Raw genomic sequence first — 17,744 nt, 5'->3', positions numbered from 1 at the left:
GGCCAAATTTTGAGCGGCTTTATGATTGTGCTTACGCAAATCTCGATGAGAGCAGAGTCCGTGTCGACCGATAGTTGTTCAAAGGAGGTGTGAGGAGGATAAACAAGAAAGATTGATGAAAATTATAATACTGTTCATATAGTAGTAATAGTTATTTTATAATTATCTCTGTTTATTACGTCCCTAGTTGTGAATTAATAAATCATAAGCAAGCAGAAGTTATTCAGTAACGCAGAAAAATGCACAATGAACAGCCAACCTTAAATAGCTGCATTATCCGAATCATGGCACATAAAACACTTTGCTTAATGTGCACTCGTTTTACAATTGAGTTAAGCGAGCATCATATATTCACAAGCATTAAATTGCATGTGAAAATTTGCAGTTTTAAAATTACCCTCTCAAAACACATCGGGCTTACCGCACATAGTTGACATTTATAAGTTGGACAATTAAAGGCCAACCTGAAATAAATTTGCTTAAGATTTTCGTTAGCTAATTGTGTTATGACAGTCTTATAGTATGGTTATGGTTGGCTTATAAAGCGGCTTTAGTACAATTCAGTACAGCTCTGTTTAACTGCGACCAATGTGATCTATTGTGATAGCTACTGTTAACTGTAACCACAGAGCAGGGATGGATACTTACGTATTAACTATAGTTCACTGCTAACATTGATTCTTTTCATTAATCTTATTATATCTCTTGCAGTGAGCTGACGTATAACAAGTGGTTGATGAATTGGACTTCCGAAAGAGATGCTACGTTTACGCATTAAAGGACCACATTGAGAGAAGATGTGTAAGAGGGTTTCATCTGCACTACTACAGAATCTACACGCTCTGCAATATCTGAGATAGGATTGATGACTTAGGATTGAGATGGGAGTCTTATTGTAACGACCAAGCATGTTGTTTACTTAATTTTGGGTAGCTCCAAGCTTTACTTTCAGTTAACCTTCTAGGATAGATACCTCATTAAAAATTACAAACTTACCAAATAACAAACTTAAAACTAATTTACTTCTAATATGTTCATAAAAATTATAGCAGCTAAATACGGTATGTGTTAGATTTATATATAATCAAAATGTATTCTAGATTAAATTTTAACTCGACAGATTAATACCTACTAGAGTAGGTAGATAGGCAGATGATAATAATATGTATCTATCTATTTGAACATTATAGTTAAACAAATTCAAATCAAAGGAAATGACACTAATTAAGTTATTAATACCACCATGTTATAAACTTTATAGCTAAACATGATACCTATAAATAATTATTATATGCTGAGCATGTTTAATATCATAATATTGATATAAATAACTGGTTTGTAAGCTGTTATGCGTGTGCTGTGGTTTTGTTGAAGTTTTAATATATTTCAAGGAGTCGCAATACCCTTTATGCGTGGTTTACGGGCCTTTTGTCAGCAGTTTATGATAATGGTGAATTCTGTCAAATAAATAAAATAATGAGACCTCTTAAATTTCCATTTTTAGATGATAGTAAACAGATGTGGAATACAGCTGTATGCATTGGTACCTAACATAAACCTGTGTATAGCTTGGAAAAAAGTGTTTTCGTATTATATATACACCATTGACGTACAATAAACAATGCATATACCTAGTATATACTGATATAAAGCTCGTCTACTGTATCCTCAACCAGATTTTTGTATAATTAACCACCACTAATTCATAGCAATTACCACTTGTTTACACCGGATTATTAATTAATATAACTTTTTTTTGTTTTTGAGAGTATAACTCTCATGTAAGTGACTTTTTTGTCTAACAAAAGCAAAGTTTGTAATGGGATATAAAGAACAGTATTAGCCAGAATAAAAAATATATTACTTTGTTGACTAAATGACATCAATATTTATAACAAAAGCAATACAAAAAAGCACAGCGTGTGTTAAGGAAAAAGTATTAACCTAGGACATTTTATTCAAAAAGTCTTCTATAACCTCTGGATCAATGTAATAGTCGGTTTTTTCGTTAGGGTTAGCCCAATCTTTTTCACTTCTATCGAACCAAATATATTTTCCTTTCAGCGACTGATCAGCATCTAAAGCCAAATATACTGGAGTATGACTCGCCTCCTCAACCGTCATAACTCCACTTTCTTTAGTCATCGATGTCTTAACGAATCCAGGGTGTAGCAAATTTATAGATATGTTTCTTCCAATTTCTCTCTGTTGAACTCTTGTATATGCAGACAATGCAATTTTCGAAACTTTGTAAGATAGAAAATAGTTATCGTTAAAGTCGTTTTCGAGCAATGCATCATTCTTGATTGATTCTATAAACCAATCAACGAATTCATTCACATCATTGAGCTTGCAGTCTTGATTCGTAAGTTTTTTAATCCAATTTTGATTACTTAAATGCGATATGTGACCACAATCACTAGACATGTTGATGACTCTTGCATTATCTCTCAAAAGCGGATACAAGTATTTTTCAACAATAAGTATGCTCTTGAAGTTAACATCTATAACATGTTTTGCGTCATCGTATGACGTTGCTCTAAACTCCTTACAAATCACACCAGCGTTATTAAAAAGAATATCAATACCTCCTCTAGATTTTCCAATGTGCGCTGCAAATGCTTGTACACTTATAGGATCAGTTACATCGAGTTGATGAAACAAAGGGTTGAATCCTTCGCTTTTCAATTTATCGAGAGCGTCCGTGCCTCGTTTTACATCTCTCGAGGTCAGGTAGACAGTCTTTATTGAGCGTTTGCACAGTTCTTTAACAATACCGAAGCCAATACCTTTGTTTGCACCAGTAACGATTGCTATTTTATCAGTCATGTTTTAGTGGTAGGTAGGTACTTACTTATGGTTTACACTAGAACTAGAAGTTAACGACTGCTCACTAATCGATTTCACAACTTGATCACTCTTATGATATTAATGTAGAAACATTAGATCGTAATTTTGTTGACGCTTGTTATCTAAATCACATATTATTATCACTGAACAGCAATTATTAACACTGGTATCATAAATATACAAATGTACTTGGTATATACTAGCAGTTTTGTTTTATAATAATTCGTTAAATACGTCTCTCTCAACCATTATTATTTGTGTACTAAGGAGAAAGGGTACACTCGTTCGAACTTCGAGGGTGGGGAACATTTGAGGTGGGGAGGGGCTCATGTTAAGACAGAATAATATTTAAAAGTTAAAACTACATTTATGGACCTACCACCTACTACCTACCCACGTAAGTCGTTACTGCCTCTTGCGATATTTACCTGATGACGCGGCGGCGCCACACGCAAATGAACATTGAGTAGGTACCTAATTAATTTCTACAATAAAACCTGTAGGTAGTAAAATAGGCATATTTTGGCAATTGCTTGGAACAAAGTATTGTATAAGCATACTAGCTGACCCGGCAAACGTTGTATTTCCATTTAAAATAATATATAAAAATTTGAAAATAATTTTTTTGGGGTATATAAAATAGCTGATGTTGGCTGGTTCTCAGACCTATCCAATATGCACACAAAATTTCATACAAATCGATTCCGCCGTTTCAAAACAACTGCCGATTTTTTTCAAATTAAAAAAGAACCCTTTACAAGAGTTGAGAGAGAAATAACGGTACAATAATCTTTCACAGTATTTACAATGTAACTTTATTGTAATGTGTCATTGCAATAACTATAAAATAATAAAATTATAATCTAGTCCAAAGCTGCCCGATCGCTTAGAGATTCTAAAGAATAGCTCTGATGTAAATCTTAGTACGCTTAGTAACGCTTGAATATCGTCTGGGATTCTATTATAAAAGTGTATAAAATATTTCCCCTTAAAGCTACATTATTATTGTATCTGAAAGTCCTATTAGAACTAAATTTAGTTAAGTACCATTATATGTCACTACCGCTGAAGACAACCGAATTTATCTGGCTAGCCCAGTGAAGGACCACTATCCCATTATAACTGACGTGGAGTAGCGGCTTAGCCACTGCGTTTCGTTTATCGGATGCCTAGAGTTCGAAGACGGTTTCTGATCTGATGATCTTCTTCAGTTCAAAATCACCATTATGTATGTCTCTCTGTTTTGCTTTTCTTGATATTTCCGTTTTTGATAGTGCTAGATTGATTACCTACCTTAATCAGTGTTAACGGGTTAACCATACAATCATTAAATGGTAACTAGTATGTATACGAGTCCAACTGTCTGACACCGATTATTTTCCTACAATATCCAAAATTCGTTTCAATTTGTTAGGTTTTCGAGGAGGAAATACTCTAGAACTAAACCCTGTTTTTACGAATTTTACCAATGAATTTTAGAAGGAGCTGCAGTTGTTCATACTGCACCATTTGTCTTTCCCGCGTAAGCGCGAAAAATATATTGATTTAGAATTCTTTTATAAACTTGAGAAAGTGTTAAAAAAGAACAGCCAGTGTTACTTCTCGAACATTGTTGTTTTATAATTATGGAACTGTTAGACAGGCTGCGACATTGCGATTAAAGGCCGTTCCCAATATACTATCTACAGATAGAGATAAATTACTACCTTCTACTGTCAGTAATTAGCTGTCAATAATCTGAACCTGTCCCAATATATCCGATAAGTCATTCTTACCGCCTTATATTGGGCGCGTGAATTGAAATTTTCATACAAACTTCTATCGCTGGTAAGCTATACGTCGTCCCATTAACAGACAGCGTGTACGGATAAGGTGAGTTACCGTCGATAAATTTATTGGGACAGAAAAGTCAACGATAGTTACGATTTTTATCTCAAGTAAGAGATAGACTGAATATTGGGAACGGCCGTAAATAGGCTATAACTATTAAATGTAAAACTTTACATAACCGCTCTCTATCAACCATTGGAATCGCAAGGAAATCTTTGTAACTTAATTTTGCCAAATTAATATTGTTATTTTAAATAAGTAGTATCAATAATTGTATTTTATCCATTTAACACCTAACAGCTAATTAAACAATTGAGTCCTTACAAATTACTCATTGTATATGTTTATTGTAAGACAGCAAAAATACGCTTCATTTAATAAAACAATTAAACAGGACACATTCCTGACCACCCGAGTTTACGACCTACTTTGCTAGTGTTATAGAAAATACAGGTCGTTTTAGACTGGTTTATGAAGGCCGTATTTTACTGTGATGTGTGATTTATTCGCAGACTGTCGCGGGCTAGAATTGGACAAGCAAATTTATTCAATAATTATGTCTTCCTGTCTGAGCGACAATTACTTCGACTACAAATTAACTTAGAGAAAGAAAAGGCATAATTTCTATTGTTTATTGAAATCTCTTGCAATTCAAGAGAAAAAAACCATCTTAAAGAGAATGTAACGTCATATAAATCATACGTTGACGCTGAACATTCATCGGCTGCTGGTAATAAAAACATTGTCAATTGTCTATAAAATAATATAATAAATATAAATCAAGTTGATAAATAGAAATAGTTTCAAAGTTAATCCATAAATTATTACGTAAAATCACTCAGCGTAACGTTACTAGGGAAAGTTAAAACTGATAGCTATCTGTTTCACAACAAATACTCCTTTGAGGTTTCGTGAGCTTTGTGATGTTAGTGATAAGAGGTAATACGCTTTTAGTAACGGCTAAAGGCTTTCCCTTGAGTTTTGATGTCGTCATATCGATTTTGTTGATGTTTGCTTTCAATATAATTTGAACTTATTTATGTTTGTTTAAAATTTAAATTTACTTTCTCCGTAAATGCTACAATATTGGTAGAATATAAAATTTTCTTTATGGATATGATCACCATCTCCGGGTGCTACAACACACAACGCTCACATTCTCTTGGTCATTGGTGCACGCGCTTATTTGAAGGTGATTAATTGTTGACAGAACAGAAGTTTGTAGATAGAATTATCGTCAATTTAGGACGACGCACAATAAGTCAATCGATAATAAACAACAAGGGTCTGTGGAAGAGGAGGACAACCGAGTGTAGGGTGATAAATAATGACATAGGAATCACAGGAGCGTTACCGGCGTTTTTATGTGGTTTTGCGCTTTTGGTGAAGGTACGCACGTCATATGAAAACTATGTTTTGTGTGATTGGAAATGTAAGTAATAACAATATTTGTTCAAACTTCAGTATAAACCAAGTATAAACAGTATAAGCCAGGTAAACGCACACATAACGTTGTCATCTTGAAATGTTCTTATTAATAAGTGTTTATAAATCGGCCTTAGTACAGTTCAGTACAGGTCTGTTTCACTGAGACCAATGTGATCTATTGTACTAGCCACTGTTAAATATAGCTCACTGCTAAGATTGATTCTTTTAATGAATCTCTTTACATCTTTTGCAGAGATAGAATTATTCTACCCAAAGAGATGCTACGTTTACGTATTAAAGGACCACATTGAGAGAAGATGTGTAACGTGGTCGAGGGCTTCACCTATATTATTACAGAATGTAAACGCTTTACAAATTCAAATTCAATTATTTTTATTCAAAATTGGATATGATATCATTTATTGAATTTCAAAAACTACCACCCATTCCAAAAAGTATGCCTCAGACCTGTAGAGAACTGGCGGAAAACAGTCAGCGGGATTTTTTATAATAAAATATATAAAGTAGGTTTCAGACGATTGCTAAAAATACTGAAATTAAATTTAGCAAATTAATAAATAATATAATATGAATCAATCAGAAATACATTTTTATCTTTACTTCTTTCATTGGTTCGCTGTTCAAGATGGCTTTTGACAAGTCAATAAAACAGCTGTTTTTATTGTGAACAGATATAAATTATAACACAGTAAATACAAACAATAATTTATCTATCTATAATTATGATTTTCGATCATGAGATATAATTCTGCATTTGTGGGTACCGAGATAAATTGTTTAATCGTGATAGGGCAGAATTTGGAGTGCGATAGCAATCCTTCAACAATTATAATGTAATTCAAAAAACATTTTGAAAATAATAATATTTTGTTTATTCATACCAAATAGATACATGAAAATTTTATTTAAAATTAATGTTGTTATAACTGTATTTAATTTTATTAAAATAAATCAAGCTATGCTTAAGTTAGGTATCTGATTACCTGATACCTTACAAATAGCTAGAGTAATATTAACATAAATCACAAATAAACTTGTGACAAAATTAATTCTTTGCGGCCTTAACAATAAACTTGGGATAAGGTTATAACTGAGAATAAACCTATAATATGCAAAATATTGACTATATCGTTGAAAACACTGTTAAGTCAATACATTGATAAATCTGAAGTTCTCCGAATGTCAAGCAGCCTTGCAAATATAATACGTAGGTCACACTAAAAGTTTTGCGTAACTTAAAAAAACATGTAATAACCATAATATTATATTTATTGGTTTTCAAAATAATCTCCCTTACATTTTAAATATTTTTTCATCACCGCCTCTTCGGAGTTGGAAAAAGTGAAACCACTCATCAAATCTTTGATTTTGGGGAAAATACAGAAATCACAGGTCGGGGCTATGTGCAGGATGTGTGACGAGTTTGTTGGCCGTGTGTGAAGAAGCGTTATCATGATGTAGGAGAACGCAGCTTTTTGGTCGTCTTCCGCGGACTTTTTTTAACACCCTGGGTAAGCAAATGGTAGAATACCACTCGGCATTAACACTCTTTTGATCTTCAAGTGGAATTGTGCAGATTGCATCCGTAGCTGAGAAAATAAATGCGATCATTTTTTACCAACATTTCTCGCCTGCCTCACTCCAACTCACGCCAACACCTATTCACAAGATTACTGTTTTTTTTTTCGGGTTCAAAACAATAAATCCACGTTTCGTCTACTGTGACAATGTCATAAACAGCATTAGAATGTCCGTGGTCGTGCTTCATGAGCATAAGTGAATACCATTGATCCAACGTCAACTAAGTTTCCGAACTTTCAATTCTTCGAGTAAAATTTTATAGGTTATTTTATAGATGATCTGCGGGTTTTCTTCAATTAGCCGCTTAACAGTAGCCACATTATTTTCGTTGACGGCAGTTGAAGGCCAACCTCTCTCAAATTCAACAAATCATCGCCTCACTGTGCTCAAGCAAGGTGCTTCTCTCCCAAAAGCATTTTGAAGGCGAGCGGCATAGTCTTGCGGAGAGAGAGAACTTTTAAAATCATAAAAAATCATCGCTCTAAAATCTTTTCGACTTAATTCCATTTTCGTTGCGTAAAAAAGCAATTGACAAATGATTTCCCGGCAATTTTTATTACTAAGAAGGTTGCAACGTTTCAAAAAATATAACAATCGAAATTCAAATAGTTCCGATTAGCTTGAGGTGCAAAAGTTTTAGTGTGCCCCATATAATATAAGCAAAATGTATGATGGTAAAATTATAAATTTCATTCTTAGTTTTATACCAAGTTTATTTGTAAGTCCGTAGTATTCAGTATGGACGAACCACAGAGCACAGACGGTGAGTCGCCAACGGTAGCGGGCCTTTTATAGTATTCTATGTTAGAGTTGTATAAATAATAAAAATGTCTCAGATTAATTAATTTATCTGCACCAAACAAATTTTTTCTTAAGTCTCATTTCCCAGGCAACTAAACAAATGATATCTGTACTTGATATTGAATGATCTCCAACATTATTAAAATATTGAGATATTTAACGCCTTTTGGCGAAATAAATTTCTATATATGCCTTTAACTGATATTTACTTAGGTAAACCTATAACCAGAAAGCATCAAAAGCGATGTAATCAGTCAAGTTAAAATTGTGTCGTTTAGGGTAGTTGTTTTATTTTTGGAAGAAGCGAATAAACGAGCTTTCGGGTCACCTGACGGCAAGTGATCACCGCCGCCCGCAGTCTCTTGCAACACCAGCGGAACCATAGGAGCGTTGCCGGCCTCTAGAGGAAAGTGTACGCGCTTTTTGAAGGTCAAACCCATGTCGTATAGTCTGGGAAACACCGCACACGGAAGCTCATTCCACAGCTTTGTTGAACGTGGAAGAAAGTTCCTTGAAAACCGCACTGTGAAGGAACGCCACAAATTCAGATGGTGAGGATGATATCCTAATTTGTGGCCTGTCGTGCGAAGGTGGAATTTGGTGGCAGCTCTTCGGAACCCTCCCTGTAATATATGTGGTAAAAGACACTCCAAGTCATCTAGCCGTTCACAGAGGACTGAATCCGACAGTTGGAGCAGCTCTGCGTTGCACGCGGTCAATTGATTCGAGTGGATACTGGGGTGCGCTAGAACAGAGATGTCTATCATTGAGCTATTGTTATCATTGAATGGTTATTTCTGTGGTATCAACTACCATGTATGTCATGCAGTAACCCAGCAGTAGTGAAACGTAAATATGTAATGCGCTAGGAATCTGTTTCCAAGCGACGAGGAATTCTGACAGACGCAAGTAAACTACTGGTCTGAAGTGACGATCACAATTATTGTGATGCCGATCAGTGTCTCGGGTGTTCCAAGAATCTTAAGCAACACTTACTCGCTTAGCATCAGGTGAACACTGTACAGGCGAAAAACCAAAAAACCTTCCACCCGATCTCTGTAAGGTCTGGCTGGTCATACCTCGACTTTATGTTTCGGAGTTTGTTATTCATAAACGGTCTCATAGTACCTACTTGACATAAAACCGTTGTTAAGGACCTGGAACACGCTATTGGCTTTGTTTTGACTAAGACTTATTGTCAGCTATGAAGTTTGACTACAACATAATAAATACATACTTATATCAATAAAAGTTAAAAGGTTACTGAAGTTGTTTTTTTTTATTGCTTATTTAAGGATAACGTATTAGCAGTTTTCAGTTTCCCAAAGCTTAACATTACACTATAAATTAATAATATTCTACATATTAATATTATATTTAGCAACATCAGTACTTTAATCCACAGTATCTTTGCATAAAACATGTTAAAATTGAATTTTATAAATGTTGGACGTCGAGAAATCAAGCATTCAAAGAAAATCGTTACATTTTTCGAGAAACGGGCTCAAACCCTCGTGATAAGATCTCCTCTGTTTTCTTATACTTTTTGTATCTCCGAGTTTCATGGCTTTTGTTTTACTAAATATTCAATACGCATTTCAATTTGTGGTGTTTGAATAATATAAATATCTTTTCAATTGTATTACTTGTTTGGTTACTCGAATCTCTGTCTGTTATAAGTGCTTTTTGTTTTAATTACACTACAGTCATAACTGTAGTGTTATTACGGATAAAGAAGAAAACATTTTCTAATCAGTCTTTATTTTCGTAAGTAAATCTTTAACATTCAAGTGTAGTCATCTGTTAAATTGCGTGGTATCTATCGATTGCTCATTCTTCCAATCAGTTGCAGAATGTCATCAATATTTTCGTGTCATGAAAGTCGGTCACTACACTCGTCACTGAGATGATTAACTCCAGCTTTATCACCATTGCTAATATCAAGTAAAATTTAAATTAAATCCATTCAGAAGTTCTTGCATTTGGTTCGATTATATGTATATACGTACAGACAAAAATTCTGTACATTATATATTGTTATGATATTCATTTCAAATTTGAATTATCTCTATCCAATAGTTTTTGCTTTTGTTCGAAAATACTTAAGGTCTACTGGATACTGTTGTAAAAGCATATGCTTCACCATAGTTTTCTTGGAAAGACTTACTCGACTTAGATGAGGTCCTAGGCATAATACTGTAAATTATTGTATTCAGACCACCAAACTTGGAATCATATTTTATGTTAGTGTGATAGAAAGGAAGGGTCATTCTAGACTGGTTTATGAAGGCCATATTTCACTGTGATGTGTGATTTATTCGCAGACTGTCCCGGGTTAGAATTGGACAAACAAATTGATTCAATATGTCTTCCTGTCTGAGCGACAATTATCCGACTACCAACTCGTGAAGGGACAGGCTGGCCGTAATGACTTTTGTTTGCTTTCAATTTTGAAAAATTGGTTTAAACTTCAAATACTAGTTACTCGTATACTTAGTGGTTTAATATCTATTTAGATATTGTTTACTAATATTTTTGTCTATAATATAATTAGTAAATATTAAAATTTAAAAGATAATTGTAAGTAAAGCTTGTACAGTAGCCGTTCCTTTCATTCAATTGATCAAATTTAAACCGTTTCATATATTTTTTATTATATTTCAAACGAATTAATACTAAAAATTTGATAATTGAATTTTTCTTCAATTAATTCTATTTATTTATTGGATAATTATAATAATACAAATTTTTTAAATTATAGATAAAGTTATGTTATGTTATATATATAAAAACACTGGTTAATATAGCTGGCTACATAAATATACCCACCTATCAATTTGCTTATAATATTAACCGCCATTCGAGGTGTTTTAAGGTTCCCAATATAACGATGGTCCTACATTTAGTGTGATGATCACAGATTGACTGAAGACAATTGATTCGAGTTGATACTGAGGTGCGCCAGAACAGAGATGTCTATCATTGAGCTATTGTTATCATTGAATGGTTATTTCTGTGGTATCAACTACCATGTATGTCATGCAGTAACCCAGCAGTAGTCAAACGTAAATATGTAATGCGCTAGGAATCTGTTTCTAAGCGACGAGGAATTCTGACAGACGCAAGTAAACTACTGGTCTGAAGTGACGATCACAATTATTGTGATGCCGATCAGTGTTTCGGGTGTTCCAAGAATCTGAAGCGACACTTACTCCCTTCGCATCAGGTGAACACTGTACAGGCAAAAAATCAAAAAAACCTTCCACCCGATCTCTGTAAGGTCTGGCTGGTCATACCTCGACTTTATGTTTCGGAGTTTCTTATTCATAAACGGTCTCATAGTACCTGCTTGATATAAAACCGTTGTTAAGGACCCGTAACCTGCTAATGGCTTTGCTTAGACTGAGACTTTTTGTCAATTAATTCTATTATCTTCAATTAATTCTATTTATTTATTGGATAATAATAATAATACAAAATTTTTAAATTATAGATAAAGTTATGTTATACATATAAAAACATTGGTTAATATAGCTGGCTACATACCTATCAATTTGCTTATAATATTAACCGCCATTCGAGGTGTTTTAAGGTTCTCAATATAACGATGGTCTTACATTTAGTGTGATGATCACAGAGTGACTGAAGGCATAATGACTATCTACATAGAATGTGTTGGCATATAATAATATATGGTTGTAATACTTTCTCAATATCTTACTGAGTTCTTATACATTATAATTACTCTAAAAAACTGTACAAATTATGAAGCTATTGAAAAGCTATACAAAAGACTATAATATAATAACTCAAACACCTTTGTAATTTAAATAACAATTAACAACAAGCACACAACACTAAATATAAACAAAACATACAGTAATGTCGTAGATACGTTATATATGGACGGACTCAGCTGCTATATTAGAATCATACACAAATTAAATTGCAATAAGAATTCAAAATGTTTCTCACAGAAATACTGTAGTATCATGAGCAAATACTTCAAGCTCTTAGTTTCTACAATCAGTATGAAACGACCCGTTTAGTTGCATGCCATTATGCATTTGCAACTATAAACTTGACCATTACGTTGTTCGATATGCGAAATTAGCACTTTCCACTTTGGAATAAGTATCAAAAAGCTTTGTAGGCAAATTGCAAGTGGCCCAATCTATTTCACTCACAAGACAGCCAATTTTGTTCGCCTGAACATTTATTGTACTGAAGAATCGTTTATTCAGCGAAAAGATGTGATTTAAGTTTTATTTGTTTTATTGTGTTTTAGTTAAAATATATAATGAATTATGGCTGCATACCGTAATAATATGTAAGCATATATTGTGTTATCCCGACCTCTTGTTAATATTCAAAAAAAAAAATTTAAATGTTTCTCCAAATGATGTACATAAAAAAGTTTATCTAATTTAAATGCGAAAAACTATTTATATGTGAATTTGCTACTATCAAATGTGCGATTGAAACAAATTATCAAGTTTACTATTTAAGCGATTTTTTGTAGGACTAATTAAGATAAACATTTCCATTATACCTTATATACGTGTAACTCCAACGGTTTTTACGGCGCACGCAGCTCGCAGACGGTAGAGTTTTTTCCTACTTGCTTGACACTTATCATTATATTTTGAATGATTCACACTATACCCATATAAGTTATAGCCTATGTATTATTTTTTTTTTTATGGAATAGGAGGACAAACGAGCGTACGGGTCACCTGGTGTTAAGTGATCACCGCCGCCCACATTCTCTTGCAACACCAGAGAAATCACAAGAGCGTTGCCGGCCTTTAAGGAAGGTGTACGCACTTTTTTTGAAGGTACCCATGTCGTATTGTCCCGGAAACACCGCACAAGAAAGCTCATTCCATAGCTTTGTAGTACGAGGGAGAAAGCTCCTTGAAAACCGCACTCTGGAGGAGCGCCACACATCCAGATGGTGGGGATGAAATCCTAACTTGTGTCGTGTCGTATATGTAAGCTATATTATTGTAAAGTGTCATCAGAATCCATTCAGTAGTTTTTGCGTGAAAGCGTACCAACTTTCGTGTTTATAATATTAGTAGGATAGGGTTTGATACCTGTAGTAATTACTAATTAATAATAATCGATGACGTAATAGGTAAGCGTAGTAAATTTGACTCTGGCCTCGATGCCGCGGTTCGATCCCGGCGCGCCTGATACTAATGTGTTTTGACTTTTAGCAGTCCTTTCTATGTTATTATGTATCTATGTAATATGTATATTAGACGCTATAGAAGCTTGGCCCCGCTCCTGCTAATCCTTTGGTGTTACAAGAGTGTAGGTGGCGTGGTGATCACTTCCCATTAGGTATACCAACACATTATTATGTTTGCGCGTTTGTCGTAAATGTTAGTATGTATTTTACTTAATCACGCCACAAAGGCTGAAGACATCTCAACGAAATTTGATATTATGTACCTGTATACTTTGACTATCTCATATTTTATTGTTTTTATGTCAACGTAAATGGTATTGCGGTTTACATCTTATATAGAAATTTTGAAATAATAAGTTAGGAGGTTCACAATTCGTCGGTATGGTTTTTTTATTTTTTATAATATCTTTCTATGTTTAGATTTTATCTTAAACCCAAGTAGAATATTATTATTGAGCATTACTTGTATTTTAACTTAATATAATATGTGATTTCTACGTTATTGCAATGAAAGAGCGAGCCGTTATACAATTTACATCTCATACTAATAAATTCACAGTGATTCAAGTAGGGGTGAGCGACAAGGCGTTTAAAGGTAAGTTTAAACTTTACCAAAATATACTTTCGTTGTAATTCTTTTGAATTTTCCAGCACATTTATTATATACTGTTATTGCTCGGATTTTCAAGAATATACAAAACTTGAACAAAAAAAATCTAATAGGATATCTGGATTCGAACCAGGGTCTTCTGCTTTCCGGATCACCCAATCTCCCATCTGAGCTATTATAGTTATATATGTATGACTTTATCAGTTATTTTTAACTTACTAGGTTAACATAAGTTACCACTACCGCAGCGACACCTTTTTCTGTCGTAACGTATTAATTTGCAAGCATTTGGTATTGTGTTTCGATTTCAACATCACCGTAGATAATTTTATTAATTATTTATTTAATATCTTTCAAAATCATAATAAAATCAAATGTTATACAAATCTTCTTAAAATATTAAACTAATTAAAAGTACTTAGTCCATATTTAACTGTTCTCTAAAACATTTTTCGACCTCAGCAAAAGCACAGTATAAGTTCAGTTTGGGGTCCCTCCAGTCCTTTTCTGTTTTATCAAACCAAAAAAACTTTCCTTTTACAGATTGGTCTATGTCCAGGGCCAAAAATACTGGAGCTATCGCAGCATCGTCTGCTGTCATGTAGCCTGTACGTTTTGTCAAGTCTGTTTTAACATAGCCAGGGTGAATGCAATTTACTGATATACCTCTTCCCACTTCTTTTTGCTGCAGTACTGTTAATGCTGTAATAGCTATTTTAGAAACCCTGTACGCGACAGCTGTAGTTTCAATAAAATGATCTTCTTCTTGTATGCTTTCGTTCTGTACAGATTCCAGATACCACTTTATAAAATCATTAATATCGTCCAATTTCATATCATCTTTAGTGAGTTGTTCAATCCAATAGCAATCCGTTAAATTTGATATAATACCACAACTACTGGATACATTTATAACTCGAGCGTTGCTATTGAGTATCGGAAATATAAATTCTTGCACGTTTATAAGTCCGTAATAATTTACATCAATAACACTCTTCGCATCTTCAAAGGTTGTCTTGTAAAAATCTGAAGTAGTGATTGCTGCATTGTTGATAATAATATCGATACCACCATGGGCTTCTTTCATAAAATCAGCAAATATTTTACAACTGTTCTTGTCTGTAATATCCAGTTGATGGAATTTAGGATGAAACCCAATGTTTCTTAAGCTTTCAATAGCTTCATTACCTCGTTGATTATTTCTTGCTGTTAAATACACTACATTTACACTACGCCTGCAGAGTTCTTTAACTATAGCCAATCCTATGCCTTTATTAGCACCAGTTACTACTGCCACTATGTCTGCCATGTTTGGAGTATCTGATCGAAATGGAAACTTTAAATGTACGTCTCGTTTAAATGTTTCTAAGCGGATGCCAGTTAAACATTCCCAAATAGTTCATTAGATAACTGATGATATTTGAATAGAAATTATTGCTTAATTAAAATACTATTTACTTAATCTGATCTAAATAGTTAGTCGAACATCGTTAACATTCTCTACAAATATTTGTTTATTGTTTAGACCTCATTATGCATTATAAAGGGCCTGTAATTTGGCGGTGATTTATCTTTGAGTAAATACATGAAGGAAATAATAATATTTTCACGAAGTTAAAGTCAATGGGTAAAGCAACGAAAGTACGGGGAATAAAGTAAGACCAGTGCAAAGTAATATGTGTATTTTGCATAATTTTTGCTCTATTGCAAAACACAAAATCATAGTAGTACTGACGCAACAGGACGAGCGCGACAGGTGAAAGAGGAACAGGAGGGGGTTTGAAGTTCCAGCGAAGTCCAGAGATAATGTGGCCGTGCAGTTGGTTTATATTTGCACGAAAAAGATTGTATGACAATTGGTGGACTGTCAGTGTCTAATAAAATAATAACAGTTACTAAGGTAATATATGTTCAAGCTAATTTCGATCCACATATAACATAATAAATTAAAATCGTGCCGTCTCTGTATATTATAGTTATTTAACAATTTATAACCATTTTATTTTCGTAATCGGGGCCAAAAATTGTTAAAATACTTTTTATAAGTTTTTCTGTACTTTTAGTCTACCTAGATATATATATAATATAATACTATATGTAGTGGACCCGACAGACGTTGTCTTGTACACACGTCTTAAAAAAAACGGTCCAGCCGTTAGGAGGAGTTCACTAACATACACATGAGCAGGAGAATTATATTATATCGACGGAATTGAGAATCTAAACCAATCTCAAATTCACTGGAACACACAAAAAATCATCAAAATCGGTCGAGTCGCTTAGGAGGTAGTTCAATTGGGAATCTACACCATTCTCGAATCCACCTGAAGATACACACCAATATCAAATTCACTGGAAGACACAAAAAAATCATCAAAATCAGTCCAGCCGTTTAGGAGGTAGTTTAATTGTGAATCTAAACCATTCTGAACAATTCAACACCTGAAAACACACAGAAAGTTTCATTAAAATCGGTCCAGCCGTTTAGGAGGAGTTCAGTTACGACAGACGCACAAAAGGTATGTATTAAGATATACCTAGGTCCTAAAGAACCATTGAGAGCAAAATTTAAAAAAAATAACATCTTGACAGATTCTTTTTTAGCCGACTTCAAAAAAGTTGAAGGTTCTCAATTCGTCAATATTTTTTTTTATGTTTGTTACCTCAAAACTTTCGACTGGGTTAACTGATTTTAATAATTTTTATTTGAAAGCTGGTGCTTCCCGTGTGGTCCCATCGTAATTTGGTCCAGATCTGACAATGCCATCCATAAGAAAACCATAAAAGTCTTAAATTTGCTATACATATAGCAAAGTAATAAGATAAATTTACGAATATCTCAATATCGCGCCAAATGATTTCGATGATTCTTTTTTTATTGGAAAGTATATACTTCAAAGATAGTTTTGTGAGAGTTTGGTTAGATTCTGATTATTCAATCCATGAGAAAGTAACGGAACTCTTCAATTAAGCACTTACGTTCATTGCTGCTAATTTAGTATATCTACACATATTTAGACAAATTCTTAGTTAGTGTACTTCAAATTCACTAAAAATCAAAAAATAAAAATAAAATTAACAAAAAAAAAACCACCGACTTTAAAAACACTATGCCAAAACAATAGATATAATTTGCACTAAAAAGTATTAAAATAATTGTGTATTTTTATATAATCTAATTAATAAATCTAATTCTAGTTACGTCTTCTGTCTAAGTAAAATCTTAAATACCGGACATCGTCTGACTGGGAATTTTAATCTGATTTAGGTCGACTTCTGGACATGTATCCCATTTTAAGGTAAAAGTGACCTGGACTGACTTGGTTTCATTAACTTTTATGCACTAATGTCTTAATCATTCTGAAATTCGACAAAGATTTTTTTGCAGTTTTGTAGAAGCACCATTAGCTGTTTAGTCAACTGCAA

General features: G+C 33.6%; 2 protein-coding genes across 2 annotated transcripts; both read right to left on the bottom strand.

Moving 5' to 3' along the window:
- Window positions 1-1,839: 1,839 nt before the first annotated feature.
- On the bottom strand, window positions 1,840-3,092 carry LOC126968831 (carbonyl reductase [NADPH] 3-like). Its single transcript, XM_050813980.1, has one exon. It carries the CDS (start codon window positions 2,827-2,829, stop codon window positions 1,945-1,947), a length of 885 nt encoding a protein of 294 aa, XP_050669937.1. The 5' UTR covers window positions 2,830-3,092; the 3' UTR covers window positions 1,840-1,944.
- An 11,644-nt stretch (window positions 3,093-14,736) lies between these two features.
- LOC126968631 (carbonyl reductase [NADPH] 3-like) lies at window positions 14,737-15,627 on the bottom strand. The gene has a single exon (XM_050813649.1). It carries the CDS (start codon window positions 15,625-15,627, stop codon window positions 14,737-14,739), a length of 891 nt encoding a protein of 296 aa, XP_050669606.1.
- Between the last annotated feature and the right edge of the window lie 2,117 nt (window positions 15,628-17,744).

The sequence above is a fragment of the Leptidea sinapis genome, chromosome 16 (genome assembly GCF_905404315.1).
Source record: "Leptidea sinapis chromosome 16, ilLepSina1.1, whole genome shotgun sequence".
Classification (NCBI taxonomy): Eukaryota; Metazoa; Arthropoda; class Insecta; order Lepidoptera; family Pieridae; genus Leptidea; species Leptidea sinapis.
Note: the sequence above shows the minus strand (reverse complement) of the source record. Positions and strands in the feature narration are given on the sequence as shown.

Coding starts and splice junctions, on each gene's coding strand:
- LOC126968831 (XM_050813980.1), bottom strand. CDS start 2,829: ATGACTGATAAAATAGCAATCGTTACTGGTGCAAACAAAGGTATTGGC.
- LOC126968631 (XM_050813649.1), bottom strand. CDS start 15,627: ATGGCAGACATAGTGGCAGTAGTAACTGGTGCTAATAAAGGCATAGGA.